This window comes from Hylaeus anthracinus, unplaced genomic scaffold (assembly GCF_026225885.1).
Source record: "Hylaeus anthracinus isolate JK02 unplaced genomic scaffold, UHH_iyHylAnth1.0_haploid 0, whole genome shotgun sequence".
Lineage (NCBI taxonomy): Eukaryota > Metazoa > Arthropoda > Insecta > Hymenoptera > Colletidae > Hylaeus > Hylaeus anthracinus.
Window position 1 is genome coordinate 20,192,556 of NW_026533254.1, and position 19,747 is coordinate 20,212,302.

The following is a 19,747-nucleotide window of genomic DNA, read 5'->3' on the forward strand; positions in this document are numbered from 1 at the left end:
AACAGGTGCCAAGGAATTGTCTCTTTTTTTTTTCCTTAGCCATAAAACGATGAAATGTTAGACGTTCGCTATCAGTAATTCATAATTGGTACAATCAAACTGACTACGACTGGTTATAGCAGTTGATTGATGATTTAATAATTGTTAAAAATATAAGCGCACCTCGTTATTTTGAATCAGACCGTGACTGGTTGTAGCAGTTTAATTTACTTAAAAGTTTGCACATCCATTTTGTGGTTTGGAGTAACAACGCTGAATTACGTTGACAACCATTTGATTCGAACCAAATATTCCTTGATTCACTTCAATTTACCTCCTTTACAATCTACCAATCTCCATAAAATTTAAATTTAAGCATCCTTAGATGAAAAAAACTTTCTTCATCAACATCCAACTTTCTAGTCTTCCTCTAATCCAAAAAATCCCGAGTACCTAATTTTTCGAGGGAAAGTTTCCCATATTAATACCTGACGAGCAGAATCGCGGCCATTCAATAATCCCACACCAGCCTGTATATCCTCTGGTAATGAACGCAACCACCTTGAACTGGCAAACGGATGAACGGGCAGCCGTAGCCAGTCTGTAGTAGCAGGCTCGAGCGAGGAAGAACGACAGAGGGTGACGGCTAGGGTAAGAGAGTGGTGGCCACTAAAAGGGGTTGTGTCCTCACCCTGTGCGACGGATGCACCCTTCTGTGTCCCGCCGCCGACTCTCTTCTCGCTGCTGCCTCCGCTTTCGTTCCTTTTCGTGGGGATGGAAGCACCCACCCCCGGCGCTGGTTCGCCAACCAGCTAACTTTGACACTCGTACGCACCCACACGCGCACACCTGCGTTTCCACATCTGCGTCCACCTATCCGCGCCCGTGTAGAGATAAGCGATAAGCCTCGGCCACCGACGGCTGGATGATCTGACGCGATTATGCATCGCTTTGCAAGCTTCCCTTCTTCGTTATGTGAGACGAGCCTTTTTCCCTGAGGATTTTCGCGTTGGCTCGATGGGGTTGTGGGTAAGTACGTAGGTCGAAGTGGTGGGATTTTCTAGACAATGCACTATCGGTCCAAGTCGTCATAAATTGTCATATATTGCCATAATTATCATAACAAGTCATCATAAATCGTTATAATCATCGTAAGTCACCATAAGTCGTAATATATCGTAATCTAGAGAATGCACTATCGGTCTTTAATAAGTGAACATCATTTTTTTTTTTAAATTTATAATGTAATTTCTTATTTTCATTTCATTTGAAATACGCTCAGGTCTGTTCATACACGTTTTTAACAGTACATACACAGTTTCTAGTATAATATATAGTATATCACGACGTGTTCATACGTTACTTCTGTGCAAAGTATTGAACGATCAGGGTTAAATTGACTACGACCGCACATAGCGTGATGACGAGTCCAATGAACAGTAAGGATAGCCCTAAGATAAGTCTCCATTTTCGCGATCCATAGTTGCCATAATACACGAGAATGTACAGAGCGACTGGAATTAGCGTAGACAAAGTCGATATGCAGATAGATCCAACCAGGCCAGTGAATAGGTCGAGTTTGGGTATCGATGCTGCCAACAAACCTGCAAATATTTTTTCCTGCTCTTATTAATGTCGTCTTCGTGGCCCCATAGTCCGGGGCGAGTATTTTGATAATAAAAAATGTTATTAAATTTGTGGTTTTAAAACACGACACAGAAATAATAATAAGACGAAAGAAGAGACAAGTTTGAACTATCGGCTCTACTTCTTTCTTTCCAGAAAGAATCAATGGAAAGCTCGAAATTCGACCTAATCAACCGTTCCTTATTAGAGCGATGAATACTCGCGCCAAGAGAGTTTCGTTACGTCAAGTTACGGCTGAAACTGGGCTATCTATACTAAATTTTGCGAAAGTAGATTCGGGAACTTTCGTAATATCTGAGTTCGTGATGGACTGCAATCGGATCGATTGATCGATTCCGCCAAGTTGCCCGCTCGAGAGAGAAGAGTTTCAATCTGTTGCAGCCGAGCAAACTTCCACCGAGTTTACCTTGAAAATATGAAAGAGAAAAAGGTGGAGGTGTAGGGATGAAGAAGGATAGGAGAAGAGGTTCTGTTTGGAGTGAAATTATCCTTGGTGTAGGCGAGAGGACTGTCGACTAGAACTTTCATTTGATTATTTTTACTGGATTGAAATCATTTCACAGATAGGAACGCGATTTTAAAAGTAGAACTGTGTACATGTGGCGAGGCTGACGGCGAAACGAACAATCAGGTCCCAGACGAACGGACTTCCTTTACAAATATTCTCTTCGAGGGCTGGGAGCACGTACGCGTTTGATAATATATTTATTGGCATGTAGCATTGTAATCCGTACGTGAAATATATCGCTATAGCTTGCATCGACAGGGCAGCCACGGTTGCTCTGTCAAAATAATGTTACTTATTAGTATTGGAAAGTTATGAGACGTCGTAAATCGTCAGAATCATCATAAGTGTCATGAGCAGTCATAATCGTTATCCTAAGCCGTCATATATCGTCATAATCATCATCATAACTCGTCATACATCGTCATGGTCATAATAAGTCATCATCATAAGCTAACATAAGCCATCAGAAATCGTCATAGTCATTATAAGCCATCATAAATCGTCATAATCATTACAAGTCGTCATATGACGACATTCATCCCAGTCTTACCATTTGCTATCGTTACAACTTTCACTGTAACATACTTAATTCTGACAATTAAAACAGAAGAGAAAATGTTTACACGTCGTTTACGCGATGGTTTCGAATGAAGTTTCCTAAAGCATCGGTGCCCCACTTCAAGTAACCAATAGCACCGACAAGAACGTGCAGCAATGTTATGAACGTCATACCCCAATGGAGCACTCCGCATAATTTCGTGTAGTTCCAAGGTGTTTCCATTTCGTGCTCTATCGCTAATATCTGTAAAGTAAATTCGAAGTTGTTGGAGTCCGGGCCTTTACAATTTTCGGATTCTAGGAGTCTAAACCGATATCATCGCACAAACTCACGACTCCCGGAGAAACCATGCTGAAGAAAACCGTCCCAATAAATTTCGGGTAAAGACCGATACGTGGACTGACCCAGACCCACTTTTCTCCAATGCCGTCCTTCAACGCGTACACTGTACCGATCAGAGCCGCTGAAAAGAGTAACACATTCCCAACGATGGCTGCACTCGCCATGTCCTTCAAATGTTTCATCATGTTCATTAGAAAGAAAATAGGAAAGAACATCAACGCATAATATCCTTGATCGATCGTTTTCCCAGTGTCGATGCATTCTTGAATCACTCCAGATACGAACACTACATACACTGCGCCGACGCCCATGTAACACGTTAACATGATCACGTCGACCATGAATCTGCAAAGAAAAGAAAATAATGAACAAATGAGAATGTAAGTGGAAAGTAGAATCAACGTGAGAAATTGTCATTGAAGAATATTAACAAGTACAGGTGCAATTAAGAAAATTAATTGTACAGGATGTTTCCGAAACACTGTAATAAGCGTATCTGTTCGAGCCTCTCGATTTTTTACATGAATTTAAATACAGTATATACGTGAAAATTAATTCACTGTAACCAAATTCACGTAGCTACTATACTAATACAATTTCATTGAAAAGTATTTTTACTATTGAGCGTAATTAATGAATTGAAATAGGTTAGACAGAAATTAATAGGGATTTAAATGAGAAATTGTACCCTGGTGAAAATGTTTATATCCTGCCTAAATAAATTCGATTTAAATGTACTAACGTCGCGACCCGCGCAGAGAGCCAAGGTTTCCTAACCCCGATCGTCAAACTAGCGACGACCACCTCGTCGTAATTCAGAATTGGTTTCTTCAGTTTGATGCACATCGTCTGATGAATTTTCAAGAGGATTTGAAGGGATCCCGTAATGAACATGCCCATTAGAATCGTGCCAACTATTCCAATAAACAAACCAACGTCGGAGAACGCGTTCGGTATCGCGAACAGCCCTGTCCCGACTGCGCTCTTCACCAGAGTCGCCAACGATCCGAAGTCGCTGAAATACGCGAACGATTTAGCGAGAATTAGCGAGATCCGCGTTTGCGCTAACGTTCTCGTGAAAATTCAGCGGTTGATCATACGAGACTGGTTTCAGAGTTTCGCGATGCGCGTAAGGATCATAATCGTCGTTTGATTGCTCTTGGCTTCCACCTCTTCCAGCCCTAAATACGAAAGGGATGCAATTAGAGGATAGATATGATTAGAAGGGAGATGTTTATCGTCACTGAAATACAGGGGGAGTTTAGAGAGAGTAGACCAGTATTTTTTCAAAAGGACCTTCGAGATTTTCATTTCGATTAGGTCAATCCATAAGTAATATCGTTCTCCAGTGCTAACTTTCGGTGAAAACAATTCATGTTCAATTTAATCATAAACGTATCATCGATCATGTTTCTATAACCTTCTTTCATCTCTCAAAAATAAGTAAGGATAAGGTTTGTTAATAAGATAACAAAAGTCCCTTATAAATAAGGATCACGTAAATATTTTTGCAATCGAAAAAGATATTCAGTAAGCATCGACTCACATAACTGCAGCGACAGGAATACAATCAGCCCCGATCCACCTCGATAAAAGTCCACCACTGGCAATCCTATTAATTCAATGCATTCACACGCAACAGGACTAACCGTAAAAATGAAATCTACTACCTTCTCCACGAAATCAAACCATCGCGCCCGAACAAAATCCCGAAAAACGCGCAAAACTACACGCAGCAAAGAATTCCTCAGTAAAAGCCTACACCAACGGTCTGAACTTGTCCGATAGCGCGAAAGTAAACGATTATTCTCGAGCAAACGATCCTAATAGACGACTAAATTCGCTGGTCCCTTGGTCGCCCATTCGCTGGGCCAGAAAACGTCCTTACCTCGAGGAATCCTCGTCCCGAAGAAGCTGCTAATGCGACCGCGTCGAATTCTTCCAGGCGATTCATCGCGTCGGCCTTTTTCTCACGGACAACTGGCGACGATTACACGTGCATTAACATGAATTTCTCGCGCAACTAATTTTCCAGCTAGTCGAAAGGGGGGGGGGGGGAGGAGGTACGGGAAGAGGATACCGGTGATTCCCCGGTAGGTGACGGTATTGTGATCCTCTCGCTCGGCTGGACCGAGCTGACCGACTTAGCCGGAACGCGAGTTCAGTTACGGAGATTTTCCCGGGGGATTTAACGCCTCGCGGCTCCTCACGGATTGGATAAAAGGGATCATCGGCGTGAGCTTTAACCGTGGATCGCAGTTAAGGCCGACGACAAACCGCTTTCTTTTCACTGGCTCCTGACAGGATCGGGATAGAGAGAGACTCTTCGCGTCAGCAGATTGCGAGATCCTCTTTCGGTCGGAGTGTGTGTGTGTGCCTCAGGGTCGACCTGATATTGACTTTTCGTCAAATTTACCGCTGGACGTTTCTGTTTCGTTTCGATTCGCGCTGACCGAGTGTTCTCGCGTGTTTCCGGCCAGGCTATTCATTTATTTATTTAACCTCCCTACCACGATATCCGAAATGTTTAAAATTGTAAAATCCATAACTCACCGAAGCGAAGGGTGGGGGAATCGTACGTAACGTCGACGCAGCTTTAGGTGGTGCACGCGAGGAGGGACGATGTCCCGCGGTGCTAGACTGTGACCAAATCCGCGGTGCTCATGCAGTGTTTACACTCGAGATGATGCCTCCTAATGCTAATACGCGGGACCTGGTGCAACGTAGCCCTCGGGTTTCTGGTTTCTTAATGCTCAATCGCAATCCAATGAAAAGTGTATGAATGGCAAGCGATTATCAAGTCGAGCGGGCGCCCTCAATGTGTCCGCCGAGGCGTCCGCGGTAACCCCGCTGCGTTAACCGACGTCGAATCCGGACCAAATGGTACGAATTCTCCTTCCTTCTTTCTCTTTTTCTCCCTTTTAGACCCCACCTTTCGCCGGCTTTTCACCTCGTTCCATGCGTTTCTTTCTTTTTCTCTCTCTCTCTCTCTCTATTTTTTTCGACAGATCCGACCGATCGTGGCCTCTTGGAATAAATTCGCGAGCACGTGGTCGAGTTTCCAGCTCACTCGTCCATCATAATCGCGCGAAAGGGGGGAAGTACCCGAGTAATTACCGTTGTTGGTAAACGTGGACGAAACGGCCAAAGGAACCGCGGAGTCTTGGTATAAAAAGTGGAGCGGCACGCGGAGGGGGCAGGAGAGAAACCAGAACTAGAGAAAAATTTTTGGAACTTCATTATTTTCTGGTTCGATATATAGTTTGAGTCTAAGCACTAGAGTTACTTCGTATCGTCAGCTTCGTGTCCAATCAGCTACCTCTCCACCTTTTCCTACGAAATCGTCACTGGCCACCTTTTTCACTTAAGCTAGCTGCACCGTGGATTTATTACGTCGTCCTAAAAGTTCGTGCCATTTATACTTCTGTTTCTCAAATTAATATGCGAAACATACTCTTCAGTGTCACAAGAAAAGATAATCTGTCTCCTTTCACAACAGTTTCTCACCTCTCTCGGATAGTCATTATAGCGTTACTAGAAAATTTCTGTGAATTTTTATTAAATTTCGACACAGTCTTCGGCACGAACTTATGGGACGACCTAATATTTGATGTAGGATTTCGATATAAATTCACCATCATCGTTTCATGAAAGCTCATACAAAAATGTTGTAATTCTGATACAGATCCTTACGGAACTCTTCCAGTTTAAATCGAAACGCAATTTATAAAATTGCTGAAAATTTAATATGCTATAAGAACCGAGATTATGAACCATTAAAAAAAGAAAACTAACAATTGTCGACCGTGCCCAATTTGATGAAAAACGATATCAGTATTTTGTAACGTTAACACAGACCCTCGTGGAACGTGCAGATTTTCGCGCGAATTTGTTCGATTTAAATCGAAATGTCCTGTACTTTGGAAACAGTTTCCAATTATATCTCGGAACGCGACCGTCGAGAAACAACTACCTTAAATGGAAAACGGCCTGCACAGGAACGCAGTCTGGCACGCGCGTGTATATCGGGAATCGAGAATTTGTCGAAATGGAAATGAAAACGGAAGTGGCGCAACGCGCAAAAGCCTTCGATTAACCGGTCCCGTTCGAAAAATCATTGGAATTTTCTTGCCGCTGACGTTTTTTGCGCGCAAAACGAGGCTCGGGGGACAACGTGTTCATCGGCCACGAAGAGAAGAGGCAACCCCGGGGCTCGATGCCGTTCCACCGAGCGATTCTGTTTGCCGACACGCTCGCGCGCACGCTCACTATTCGCCGACCGCTGAAGGATCGTTTTTCGGAGTCAGTGACTCGGAGCGCGTTCTTCTGGTCAATTCCGACGTCCTGGAGAGTACTTGAACGTTTTGCACGCGCCACTGTGAAAATCGAGCCCGATCCGGGGTGTCGAGAGAAACGAATTTGGATAACAAGTTGCGCTTTCCTCTCGGCTGCCTGTGGAACAGTTTCTTTCGATATTAAAGGAGGAAAGCACATTAACACTTTATTTACTGGGAGCCTATTTATAGGCTTCTTAATTCCAGTATTTAGCTTCTCGAATTTATTTACTATATTTATTTACTGTATCGATGGTTGTCTACGAACAATGTTCAGTTTTTGGAAACAGACTTGGCTTTCGCTGTAATCGGTAACAGTATGGAGGAATTATTGTCAGCCTAGATTGGCATATGCTGCTGTGGAAAATTCTTTTTTGAATTAAAGACTGTTTCTAAATAACCCGGTAGATAAAGTGTTAACACGACCAAATATCAAGTCTCCCTAACACGTTGGGCTTTAGTCTAAAACTCATGAAAATTTCTACAGAATTATAGTTTCGTCTCGAGACTTGACACTTTTTGTTTCTAATCATTCTTTAACGAATTCTTAATAATACTCGAATCCCGTAATTGACTTGGACAGAAAATTGGTAAAGTACAGTAAATGTAGAATCTAATTCGACAGCTATCGAGCAGGATTAAAAGTCGCGAACCGTGTCAGATGTTCCCGGGTTATTCATCTGTCGAATCACGCACAGAAACTGATCGAGGACACCCGTTGGGCTCACGTTCCGGAATAATTTAATGACACGACCCTCTAACGCTCCGTTCCTTCGCCTCTTGTCGCCGCGAGCCGAATTTCGTTAAACGCTTGACAATTAAACAGGAGATCGGTCCACCGTTGACTGGCGACGCGCTGATCTCGAATTTTAACCTCGTCCCGTCTTCAGTGGTCCAACGCGAAACCGGTCCAGCTACATTCTTTATGAGATACTGGCTACCTCGAGAAATAAGGGAATAAGTATGGCAATTAGGAGTATCCTTGTTCATTTCCTAATATAATACTTTATTTATTTATTTTACGGGTAATCTGCCCTTGATATCAAGTACAATGTAACAACAACGACGACAAGAAAAACGAAACAAAAATGGGAACGATTACGGTATCTTATAACGTAACGTGTTCGAACTCGATTGCGCGTCTGCACAATTGCAACGACTGACCTTTTAAATGCTAAAGATGAGTCATAAAAAAGATCAACAGACATATCAACACGTTGACAGTGCTTTCCACTGGAAAAATAAATAATTTTAAACGTTGAGCGACAAAGGCAACGAATTTAAATGAAAATCGTGAATTTCGATGAAGTTACAAAACTAAATACCACGATAAATGTTTGATTATGTAGTCTCCGATAGCGTAAATAATATTCGATCCTAGTAGAAATTTTCGGGAATATTTGTTTGGCAGTCGACGTGTTAAGGCTGTATAGCCATCGCACGTATTCTCGTAACACAATTTTGTTTCGCAATTGAGGTACGATATGGATCAGTGTAAAAAATATCGCTGCTTTGACGTTGCCTACTTGGACTATTAACTTTCAATAGTTCCAGTATCGTGGGACATTCAATTTCACTATCGACAATTTTAAAATCTATGAGCATTCGCATAGTGCAAAGTATATTGTTATAGTCGTGGTTTGCTATATCCATAGGTGTACCTATCTTATATAATATGGTGTATTAGTTGTATCAAAATAAGGAGGAGTAGCTTAGGTTTGAAACAAGGAGTCTCCTTGTTCATTTTTTAACGAGATATTTGTTACTAGCAGTTGATTTAAAATAAACAGAGGCGAGCTTGGTAGACCACCCAGACTTTACTTCCAGTTTATGCGTTAATTCGTACGAATTACAAATTACAACGGAAATCGATTGAAATTTATTCCTAACAAAGCGAGGAATGAACTGAACAAATTAAACGATGAGAGCTCAAACGGTTTTCGGGATTTAATTTTAGTAATTCGGGCTCTCGGGCTTTGGAGTACTCGACTGGAAAAAGAAATTTGTTGAATCGGCCTCGATTTTTAATTGGACGTGATACTTTGTAAATTATACACCCGAGTTCCCATTATTATTTCTTTCTTTCGCTAAAATAAAATATTAAACCGATATTTAAAAAGAAAAAGAAAATTCATTAGATCCATAAATTATTATAATACTCTTACGTACTGTTCCACGATTAAATAACCCTCGAACGAACGCGTACATCTTGATCGAAATACTCCGTCCTAAAAATGTCGATTTAGACAAAGATTTCGCTCGTTTTCGCGGCCCGATCGCTTCCCTCCTCCAACTCCTACCTTGTCGTAAAACCTTGTCGTCCTCCGAATTCAGTTGTAACGACGCGAGTTTCGTCTCGCGCGTACGGGCTTTGACAGCGAGCGTCGGACCCGCGGGAATTGCGAGTATACAAGCGGAAAGGGAAAAAAACGAAAAAACAAAAAAAGAAAAAGAAGGACACGAGAGAAAAAAATACAAACAAAAAAAAATAGCCGACGGACGAGTAAAGAGGCAGAGAAACACAGGGACTGCGGTGGCGTCGGAACCATAAGAGTGTGAAAATGTTTTGCAATTTCGAAATCAGGCGTGGCTGGCAGTTTGCGCCAAAGCGCGTTACCGGAAACTGGCAACCAGTGGGTTGGCTGCTGGCTGCGGGCGGCAGCGACTCTCGCCGCAAAAGCGGATTGCGGTTCCGCCGGGTAACATGCATTAAAAACGCCTCACGCACACGCAAGGTTGCGTCTGCCAAACGCCCGTCCAATTCTCTCTCTCTTTCTCTCTCTTTTCAACCAATCCACCCCCACACCCCTCTCTCGCTCTTTCTGCTCTTCCTTTTTTCATCATTCCTTTTTTTCACCCCTTTTCCACGAGGGACAAAAAAATATAGAGCTCTCTCGCTCTCCTCAAGCCCTCGCGCGCGACAAATAATTTCTGCGCGCTGCAAACGCAGCTCGTTCGCGCACGATCTACCGGAAAAAACAATACGAATAGGATTAACGCTCCTGTATAATCCCGTTATAGCGAGCCGCTCTGTTTACCCCGTTAAAATTTACTTCGCGCGCTTTTCAGCCGTCGCGTTACTCGCGTCGCGACGATCGGATAGATTCGACGACGATCGGGAAGAGAGATTCTTCGATTCGGTTTCGCAATCTGAATATCAACATCTGTGATACACGTGCGATACCTTACAGAAAATAAGACTCGCTTTGATTTAAGGATGCTTGGAAGATATATCGCGATGGTCGGTAAATTACGTATTAGTTACGAGTGACGTACGATTGGGTCGCTGTGTACGCTACCAACGCGGGCCACGAGGCCGAGTTACGCGAAATTAGTCAGTCGCACAGACGCAATCAAGCGTTAACCACGTACTTATGTATATCACATCTTTTGTGTTTATATATCTATTGAATAAGTCTCTTCGCGTGTGTTCATTATTTACAACATATCGAAATAGTCAGATTATTTGAACAAGTTTCCCAAGGACCCCCAAGAAACTTGGGGGTTGACAGTTTCTTGAATGGAGATGCTATTACGTTGATTCAAATAGAGAAATATCGTAATATCCGCGCCTTCTATAGCCAAGAATAAAGAGTCAAACGACAACACGAAACGTAGGGTTCGGAATTGGTCGTAGGTAAGGCTCGGAACATCGAAAATGGAGAAAAGAATCGCTTTTGTTTTTAATTAAAATTTAACCAATTCTGAACAGTTCCGTGCAACGAGAATTTTTTTTGATCACTCCAGTGCTCTAAATTAAATTCCGATTGCACAGAATTGTTCGGTATGGTTTAAATTTTATTAAAAAAAGAAAAAAAGTGATTTCTGTTCGTTTCTTGACGTTCCAAGCTTCTTGAGCGCAGCATATTCTATGAAACTTAATCTTTTCCGAGGGAGTTGACCAGGTCTCGTCCCGACGGAGACGAAACGAAAGTATTCGCGAAGCGAGCCATAAGGACGTATCCGAAGATGTTGTCGGCGAGATGAGAGGATCATCCCTCTGTACGAGATCGCCGTCAAAGGAACACGCGTGTCTGATCCCCTGTTGTGATTTTCACTCGACTGCTCGTCGTCTCGCCCTGGTCCCCGAGCCTATGTGTCGCGTGCTATCCTCGCCTGGTTAATAATACGTCTCCTCGTCTTTTCACGTTACTACCAGTCGGCTATCTCTGCAGTTTATGCACAAAGAACGTTCCTCCTCTTTAAACACCCTCTTTAACGAGTCCACACTGGGATTCGGCAGCGAGCTCCTCTAGCCAACCCTTCTGGTTGTTCCCTGCGCAACCCTCTGCTTGAAATTACTCCGCTCTCTTATCGGTACCGTTTATAATCATTTGACGGATGTTTATGCATTTAAAATGCAGAGTATTCGAAAATCACACGATATTAGGTTGTCCAGAATGTTCGTGGCAATTTTTAAGAAAACTTCAAACGCACATTTGAATCGTGATATACATTTATTTATATGTATATTTTTATTGAATTACATAGGTACCATTTTGTTCCACAAACTTTCCACCTTTTAAGAGATGTACATATACATATGTATATGTTATTTGTTTTCAGTCATTTCGACATATTCAGACCTGCGCCACCTATCAAAAATCGGCATGGACATTCCGGACAACCCTATACAATGTATAACAGCATAATGCGGCAAGATACGATATTATTCTTCATATGGCTACACAGTATAATATGGCAAAATATAGTATTATACATGATATTCCATCTAAATAGAGCACGATACTGCAAAATACAGAGTATTCAAAAATCACAGACCATAATACAACGTACAATAGCGTAATGCAGCAAGATGCAACATTATTCTTTAAAAAGTGACCTCGAGAGAAATATGGTCTGACCATTATATGCACCCGTTCGAACAGCGTAACTTGAGTTTAGAGAATATACACTGAAAGTGTTCGAGTCTTAAAAAGTAGAATTAAGAAACATTGGGATATATGTATCTTTCTTACTCGATCTGTCGAAACATTTCCACTTGGAAAATATCAAAGAACAGAGCTGGGCAAAATACGTATTTTAAATAGTAAATAAATATTTTATTTCAGATCATGCATTTTTTTGTTTTAAACGACATTTTATTCGACATCGATAATTTCTTAGATGATATTTCGAATAATATTTTATTCGAAAAACACTGAAAACATTCGTACCATAGTCCGGAATATATCATTCTACTAAATCATAGTGTAAACAAAATATACATATCGAGTCGAATAACCTCCTCCTTTTTCGAAGTCGACTTGAACGAAGTACTTTTCCTCTGCATCATAAACATACATTCGATGTAGTTCTTCAATGAATACTTGTACGAAGAATCTTCGATAAGAATCTTCATAAAATGAACGATGGAAAAAGATATTCTTCAATCGCAATTAAAACGGTATTTAAAATATTGTTTCTACAAATATCACCCACCCCTGTCAAAGAATATACTTAAGAGACTGGAAGTCGTAAAAATTGCCCTCGGTAATCCCTCGAACGGAGCCGAAATTCCGGCTTCTCGGCATCTTGGCCTCTCGATTTCTCGATTCCCTGCCTCGAAATCCCAGCAAGGCTCGCGAGCCGCGAGAAATTCGCGAATTCGTGAAATTGTAAACGAGCGCGATTACGTTTTCACTTTCGAGCGGAATTTCACGCTGCCGGCTGGAATGGGTCGCGCGTGATTGGACCGAGAATTTTTGCCGGTCGGACGATTTATTTCCCGTGTGGCCACCGACGTCAATCGATTCGCCCGGCAAATATACGCACAGTGGCGGTAGTCGTGTAGTAAACCTCGTTATCGCATTATCTCGGACACCGGAGACCTGCACGGGAGGGGGACATCTATTCTATGGGGAACTTGCATTTCACGTAGGGGGGCCCCGAACCATTATACCAACCGAACGTATCGGTACGTGTATCTACGTCCTCTGCAGGCCTGGCGCCGATAACATTGACGTCCCGATAATTTTGTAATATCGTCCGTCGCATATGCGTATGCCCCGCCGAGATGCGGGTGTTGCTTTTATATTTATCCGGTTTCCCAAAATCCTGGCCAGTTATCATGTTAAATACTGACGTTTCTATTCTAAATGGAAATGTTGACATTTTTGTGGCAGCTTCTGTTGGAAACTTCGAAGGAAATTAATGGAGACCTGAGGTAGTTAAGTCTGAGGTTTAAGGAGAACTGAGCAGCCATTTTATTTTTTTTAGGTAAGGTAAGTGGCCTTAATACAAATTGAAAAGACAAACAAGGATGTATAGTTGTTGTTTAAATACTAATATTTATTTGATGTTTTGCTACGTTCAAGTACCGACCTTCTATACATACAGGGTGTCCCAAGACTCGTGTAGGAGCCGAAAATGGAGGGTAGCTGAGACGATTCTGAACAACAATTTCCTTTGCAAAAATGGCCGCTTTGCTACCACAGCCGCTCCGAAGGTATACGCGTGCTCTGATTGGTCGGGGTTTTCTCTTAATATCTCCTTAACGAAGCCCTATCCGACATCTTTACAAAGGAAATTGTTGTTCAGAATCGTCTCAGCTACTCCCCATTTCCGGCTCCTACACGACTTTTGCGACACCCTGTATATCGTACAACCCAAGTCTCAACCTGATTGGAATACATCTCTAGGAATTTCAACGTAACGAAACTACATGCAACTATTTCTACTTAAACAACGGTTGATATATAAAATATAATGCTGCAGATGTTCGTTCATTTACGCCAATTGGAAATATGGAAAAATCCGTGAAAATATACACAAATGCAAAAATATATAAAGTAACAGCAATAATATCTACACATATCGCGCCGTTTATAAGACAAGGGATATTTTTATTTTAACTTATTCCAATTCTTTTTCTGTATCTGTGAAACTATAAATTTGCATAAGCATCCGGAGTCTAGTCTAGCCCGGAGTCTATAGCCTAATTGAATGCAAAGTTAGGGAATCAATTTCAATAGCTAATATTCAAACGTCTGATTCCAAAGCACCGAGCAGATTCTTTCATCCGTGGCGTTCAGAAAATTCAGCACGTTAAATGTCCCTCTCGCATTTTAGAGCGCAGCGGGAAGCAATCTTTTCTCATAATAACAAAATGAATAAAATGCCGTTTTTTTTCCCTGGCCACTCCTGATATTGTAAATATCGCGCGGGAACGGCTGTAACATACGATCATTTGTGCGAGTTAATGCGATGATCGGGATGACCGACACGCGCAGCCAAGTATTTAAGATCGCAGGATAAGCGAGTCACGTGCCAGCAGGATCCATGGGATATTTATTGAGAGCTCCCTCTCTTTCGCCCTCCGACGCCTCGGCGATGTATTGCTTTTTAAAGGACTTTAAAAGCCGCCTTATCGGATCCTCGACACTCGACGATGAATCTTCACACGATGCCAGCGTGATATTACTTCGCGATTCGAACACTTTTCCTTTCTACTGGACGGACATTCGTCACGGTAATTCTTGTTTCGTGCCATTTTCTTCTTATGGTCACGATTGGTCCATACTTTCACTTATTATATTGTTGCTTTCTGACATTTCTGACATTTATGAATATGTTTTACAATCAACATAATAATATCGTTATTTCATTTTGCACATACAAAAATATAGAAGACAAATGCTACTAGTTACGCTAATGCTAATGCTAAGACTATGCATATTTTATGTATGTTTTCTGTATTATTAACCAATTGTAAGATCTCACGACAGATTCGTTAATTCAAAGAGAACTGAATTGTTTTTTTTTTTTTTTATTATAACTGACAAGACACTAAATAAACTATCGATAAGATAAATTCTTCGATGCAACGCGAACTAAATAGAGAGACATAGGTATTAGGTTGTCCGAAAAGTTTCTTTCGCTTTACTAATAAGTAATACATGCACGATATTTTATGTTTTACGTTACGTTACTGAATTGTGCACGATTCATTTTGCTCCATTACTGTTACAACATGAATATCTATGAAAGTAATTGAGTTACTTTCTACAGAAAGTAATTGAGTGTAACTCGCGAAAGAAACTTTCCGGACAATCTAATAATATTCATCAACCAGATTCGTAACTTTGTTTAAATGTTTATTTCAAATTAAAAAGTGTGCACGCGTGTACTTCTGAACAGAGACGTACATACGACAATTCTATTTTCATTAATGAAACTTTCGACACGTGCGGTCAACATTTTTATCCGAAAACCCGAGGAGCCACAGGAGCAAAGGGGTTGAATGGAAACAAAGCCGAGGCTCGCGACGTGCTCAGGTGAACCGTGGAGACGGCGAATCGAGGAGCCATCCCAGGGTTTAATAATGACTCGATCGCCTGCTAACGCCCTTTTTCATTACACGTTCCTGAGAACGTTTGACTTCGCGGCCTGATTGCAGGGTGAATATCTCGGGAGTTTGCTGCATTGTCGCCGAAGAATAAGGGGGGAGGCGCTGCGGCCGTGAGGGGTGCCAGTTATTTTTTCCATCCTCCTTTAGGACCCCTTTGCGCGATCCCCGGAGCCGGTTCTTCCTGAGAAGATTTCAAATTACAGGGTCCAGAAACGGCGCCCCCGTTGAGGCTCGCCCCCCCGTGGGGGGCATCACGAAAACTTGCACGAGACACCCTGCCTCGACGTCGCGGCGCAATCGTTTTTTTTTTTTTATTCTCTCTCTCTCTCTCTCCCTTTATTTTTTTGTTCCACGCTTTTCTCTCGCTATATCTTCCGCTCCACTTGCTGATATTATCGACATGACCACCCGATCGTGGGTACGCGGTGCGTACACGTTTGCGAGAAACGATCGCCGACGATAACGAGCTGTTTACGTACCGCGATCCCAAGTATTCGATACTCGCGACCCTCCTTTACGAGTGCTACGTTGCTTGCGACTCGGACGCGCGTTGTTTCGCGGAACATCGTACTGTACGAAGCATCCGAAATTTGTAGAAAAATACAAATTATAGGATATTGATTTACGGTTAAGTTTTGGGGTGGAATGATCCGCTGTGAGACGCTGTGAATTTGTTCGAAAGACAATGATAGTATACAAACGGTACGTACACGAGTCAAGCAAACAATGTTAAAATCAAAGATGGGGGTATTCGTATTTGTAAATCTGAATATGAATAGATTCACATGACGCGGATTTGTGAACATGAATATGAATAAATTTATGAATAAAAATGCGAACAACGCGTTATTCGTTAAATAACGTTAATCACTTACTTACATTGCTTGCTAGCCCGCACGGAATCGTTTTCACGCCAACCAAATGGGTAATTACGAAAAGTACGTAATTTGTGCAAATAAAACAATCGTTGTTGTTACTATTGTAAAACAACATTATAGTCGTGTTAATAAACACGTATACGAAACTCCGGGATACGTATAAGCACCTTGGATAATATAAATAAAAACATGATATAAATAAGATGTGAACAACGCGCTATTTACGAATAAAAATGTGAATAACACTGTCTTAATAACACGTTATTCGCATTTTTATTCGTGAATTTATTCATATTCGATGCATCTGTGAACAATCTGTGAAACATAACTACATGGAAAATGATGGACAGTCTGTTTCGTTTTAATTAAATTAAATTAATTATTTAAATGAAATGTGTCGATCCCAGAAATTAGTCTCCAAATATGAATTTTAAAGAGCAGAGTCCAGCCTGCTCCCAATATCGGAGAAACGAGAATTGTCAGGAGCATCATCCGCGATAAAGTCTTACAACGGCGGCTTCATGTATCTGTTTAACAGTCATGGGGTCCGACCATATGTGCCCTATGGTGCCACCAAGGAGGATTATCATCGGGGAGATCCGTTATCTCGGGTGGCACGCGTTTCTACGCAGAACCTCTTTGCCTCCTCCCTTCGTTTCTCTTTCTCTTGCTAACCCTGTCGTCTGTCTTCCTTCATGGTTCGTTGGTGATAATAGAGATGTCATTCTGTCTCTGCTTTGACAACCCCATAACACGGGCGTTCGCGTTAGCTCGTCTGAAACGTGGCATCCGCGTTCCCCAAGGGAACTTCAAAAACTGTCGCCAGCGTGCCGCGGTTGCGCGCTCCGCACTCTTCGCCCTTCTCTTGATCTCTGCTTTTATTTAAACAATCGCACCGAGCTACGAAAGAAAAGGGTTACTCGGTGGTTATCCTACGATTCAGAAGGTGGTTCGAGTAGTATTTATTTATGTAGGCGCGAGGAGGGTTGAAATTGTATACAATTTAATAAAAAAAAATGATCACTGTTTTATTTTCAGGTTTGAACGAATTTTTCTTTAGGTCGTACTGTTATTATTTTTCCTCGTACTGTTTGAAATAATTAGAATTACAATTTGAAAATAATATAAAGCACGACGAATAATATTCGACTTGGCACCATTATAAATCAAAATCACTCGCTCTCCTTTCATGTTTCTTCATAGTATTTGTAATAAAATAATATTGAGTTGTCCGGAAAGTCCATGTCGATTTTTGGTAGGTGATACAGGTCTGAATAATATCGAAGTGGTTGAAAATAAATAACATCCATACATCCCTTAAAAGGTGGAAAGGTGCAACATTTTGTGGAACAAAATGGCACCTATGTAATTCAATAAATATATATATATATTAAAATTCAAACGGGTTTTTGAATTTTTCTTAGAAATTGGCACGAACTTTCCGGACAACCTAATATTTTGCTCATGTCCGTTCGACGTTTCGCCACTGCCCCTGCGCCTTGCATAAGAAAGCATCGATGCAAGGTGGGGTGAGATTTTCTGAATCGCAAGTCCCCATTTCGAGCGTCGGTTCTCACCTTTGGCAAAGCATCGTTGTCTCGAGGACTCCCGTCGACGTTCCCGCGGAAAACGAGACATTGAAAAGTAGGGAAACGTGGAAATCTGCGGTATTTCCGGAACGCAGCGGGGCGACCGGTCGTGGCCCATTGAGAGTTGACCAAACGCCACAATGTAATTCGGTTCGGGGTCATCGTGTAGCGCGCTAACGTGCGCTAATACGCCCTTAACGAACCCCTTAATCCAATTTCGTGAAAAGTAACGAAATTATGTGCCAGCGAACCGGAAGCTGCGGCCAGTTCCCGGCTGCACGCCCTCTCCTCGCGTCCCTCTTCGAGGGTTCCTCGTTCACGTCCGACGTATCGAGGCTAACGATCATTGCTTTGCTCTCTTTCGCACGTTCCGTCCCTCCTACTCGAGTTTTGGCGTCGTTTCATCGAATTATAGAAACCTGATGAATCCTGATTTCGTGGCGATGCGTGCAGGGATATATAAGTTGTTGTCGCAAGCAAAAAGCTATTTTGTGACGAATTCATATTTTAAAGGGTAACGTCACTGTAGAACTAACCTTTTGAAAACCTTTAACTAGAAATAGAAACTAACGCTCACAGATTGGAACCACGTTCGTTAATGGGCCGAAAATTGCCAGAATTCCCACAGGCCGCGCGATAGACGTCAATAAAAGAGGAAACGTTCCCAAAAAAAGAAAAACGCGACGCATCGTCGCTAGGGCAACCAGAGGGCAACGTCTTCGTTAAGGTGTGCCCGCGGGGCAGAGTTAAAACGGGGAATCAAAGGATCGATTAGAATCGAGCCTCGCCGCGGGATTTCTTGAGTAACTCGTAGGGAACTCGTGGTTGTCGTCGCTCACCCTCGTGCCGCGCAACGAAAACCAAGAAGAGGGACGCGTGTGAGGAATAAAGGGGAAGGCGGTGAGAGTCACCCTCTTCGTCGTGCGACCTCTTGCATCCCCGATTTCGAGGGGCACCGTCCATCCTCCCTTTTCGACGGAAATTCAATATTTTGGCTATCGAGTTTCGACGAAAAGTGAGGAATCTCTCCTCTACCTGCCCCCTCGCCCCTTCGTCTTTTATTTTTTCCCGAGCGACTTCTGCATGGGGTGGTTTTTAAATTATCCACGATCGATCGAGCCGAATGATCCGTGAAAGCTTTCCGCGTGCCGCTTTGTATAATCTCCGGTTTCCATTTTTCTGACCCTGAAATCACTTTCCTTTGAAGAAGGCTCTACGAATTAACGGCGAACATCGATGTTTTATTATTCGAACGATCGCAGAGTATACGGGACACTGTTTAATGGGCTCGAAGGTAAAGGGTTTCGTTACGGGACCTTTAGGAATTTGGTTTTTAATCAAACACAGACGGTGTGGAGTAATGGCGACTATCATGTTGTCAATCTGTCGCTCTGTTAGCTTGTCATCTTGCCATTTCGTCACATTGACATGCTATGATTACTATTTTTCCAGTTTGTCATTTGTTACCTTGTCGTCTTCCTATTTTGCTATTTTACCTCCCTATCACACTGTCACGTTGTCACCACGTTACCTGCCATCTTGTCATTTACTCACCTTGTTA

At 42.2% G+C, this 19,747-nt stretch overlaps 1 protein-coding gene across 1 annotated transcript in view; it reads right to left on the bottom strand.

Moving 5' to 3' along the window:
• Positions 1-1,181: 1,181 nt before the first annotated feature.
• Positions 1,182-19,747, bottom strand: part of LOC128894292 (proton-coupled amino acid transporter-like protein CG1139) — a 21,372-nt gene continuing 2,806 nt past the window's right edge. Inside the window, exons 2-7 of the mRNA XM_054155955.1 lie at positions 4,136-4,216; positions 3,778-4,050; positions 3,026-3,380; positions 2,758-2,936; positions 2,224-2,408; positions 1,182-1,583 (exon numbers count right to left, since the gene is read on the bottom strand). Coding sequence (XP_054011930.1) covers positions 1,339-1,583; positions 2,224-2,408; positions 2,758-2,936; positions 3,026-3,380; positions 3,778-4,050; positions 4,136-4,216 — 1,318 coding nt within the window. The 3' untranslated portion in view covers positions 1,182-1,338. The remainder of the gene's footprint in view (positions 1,584-2,223; positions 2,409-2,757; positions 2,937-3,025; positions 3,381-3,777; positions 4,051-4,135; positions 4,217-19,747) is intronic.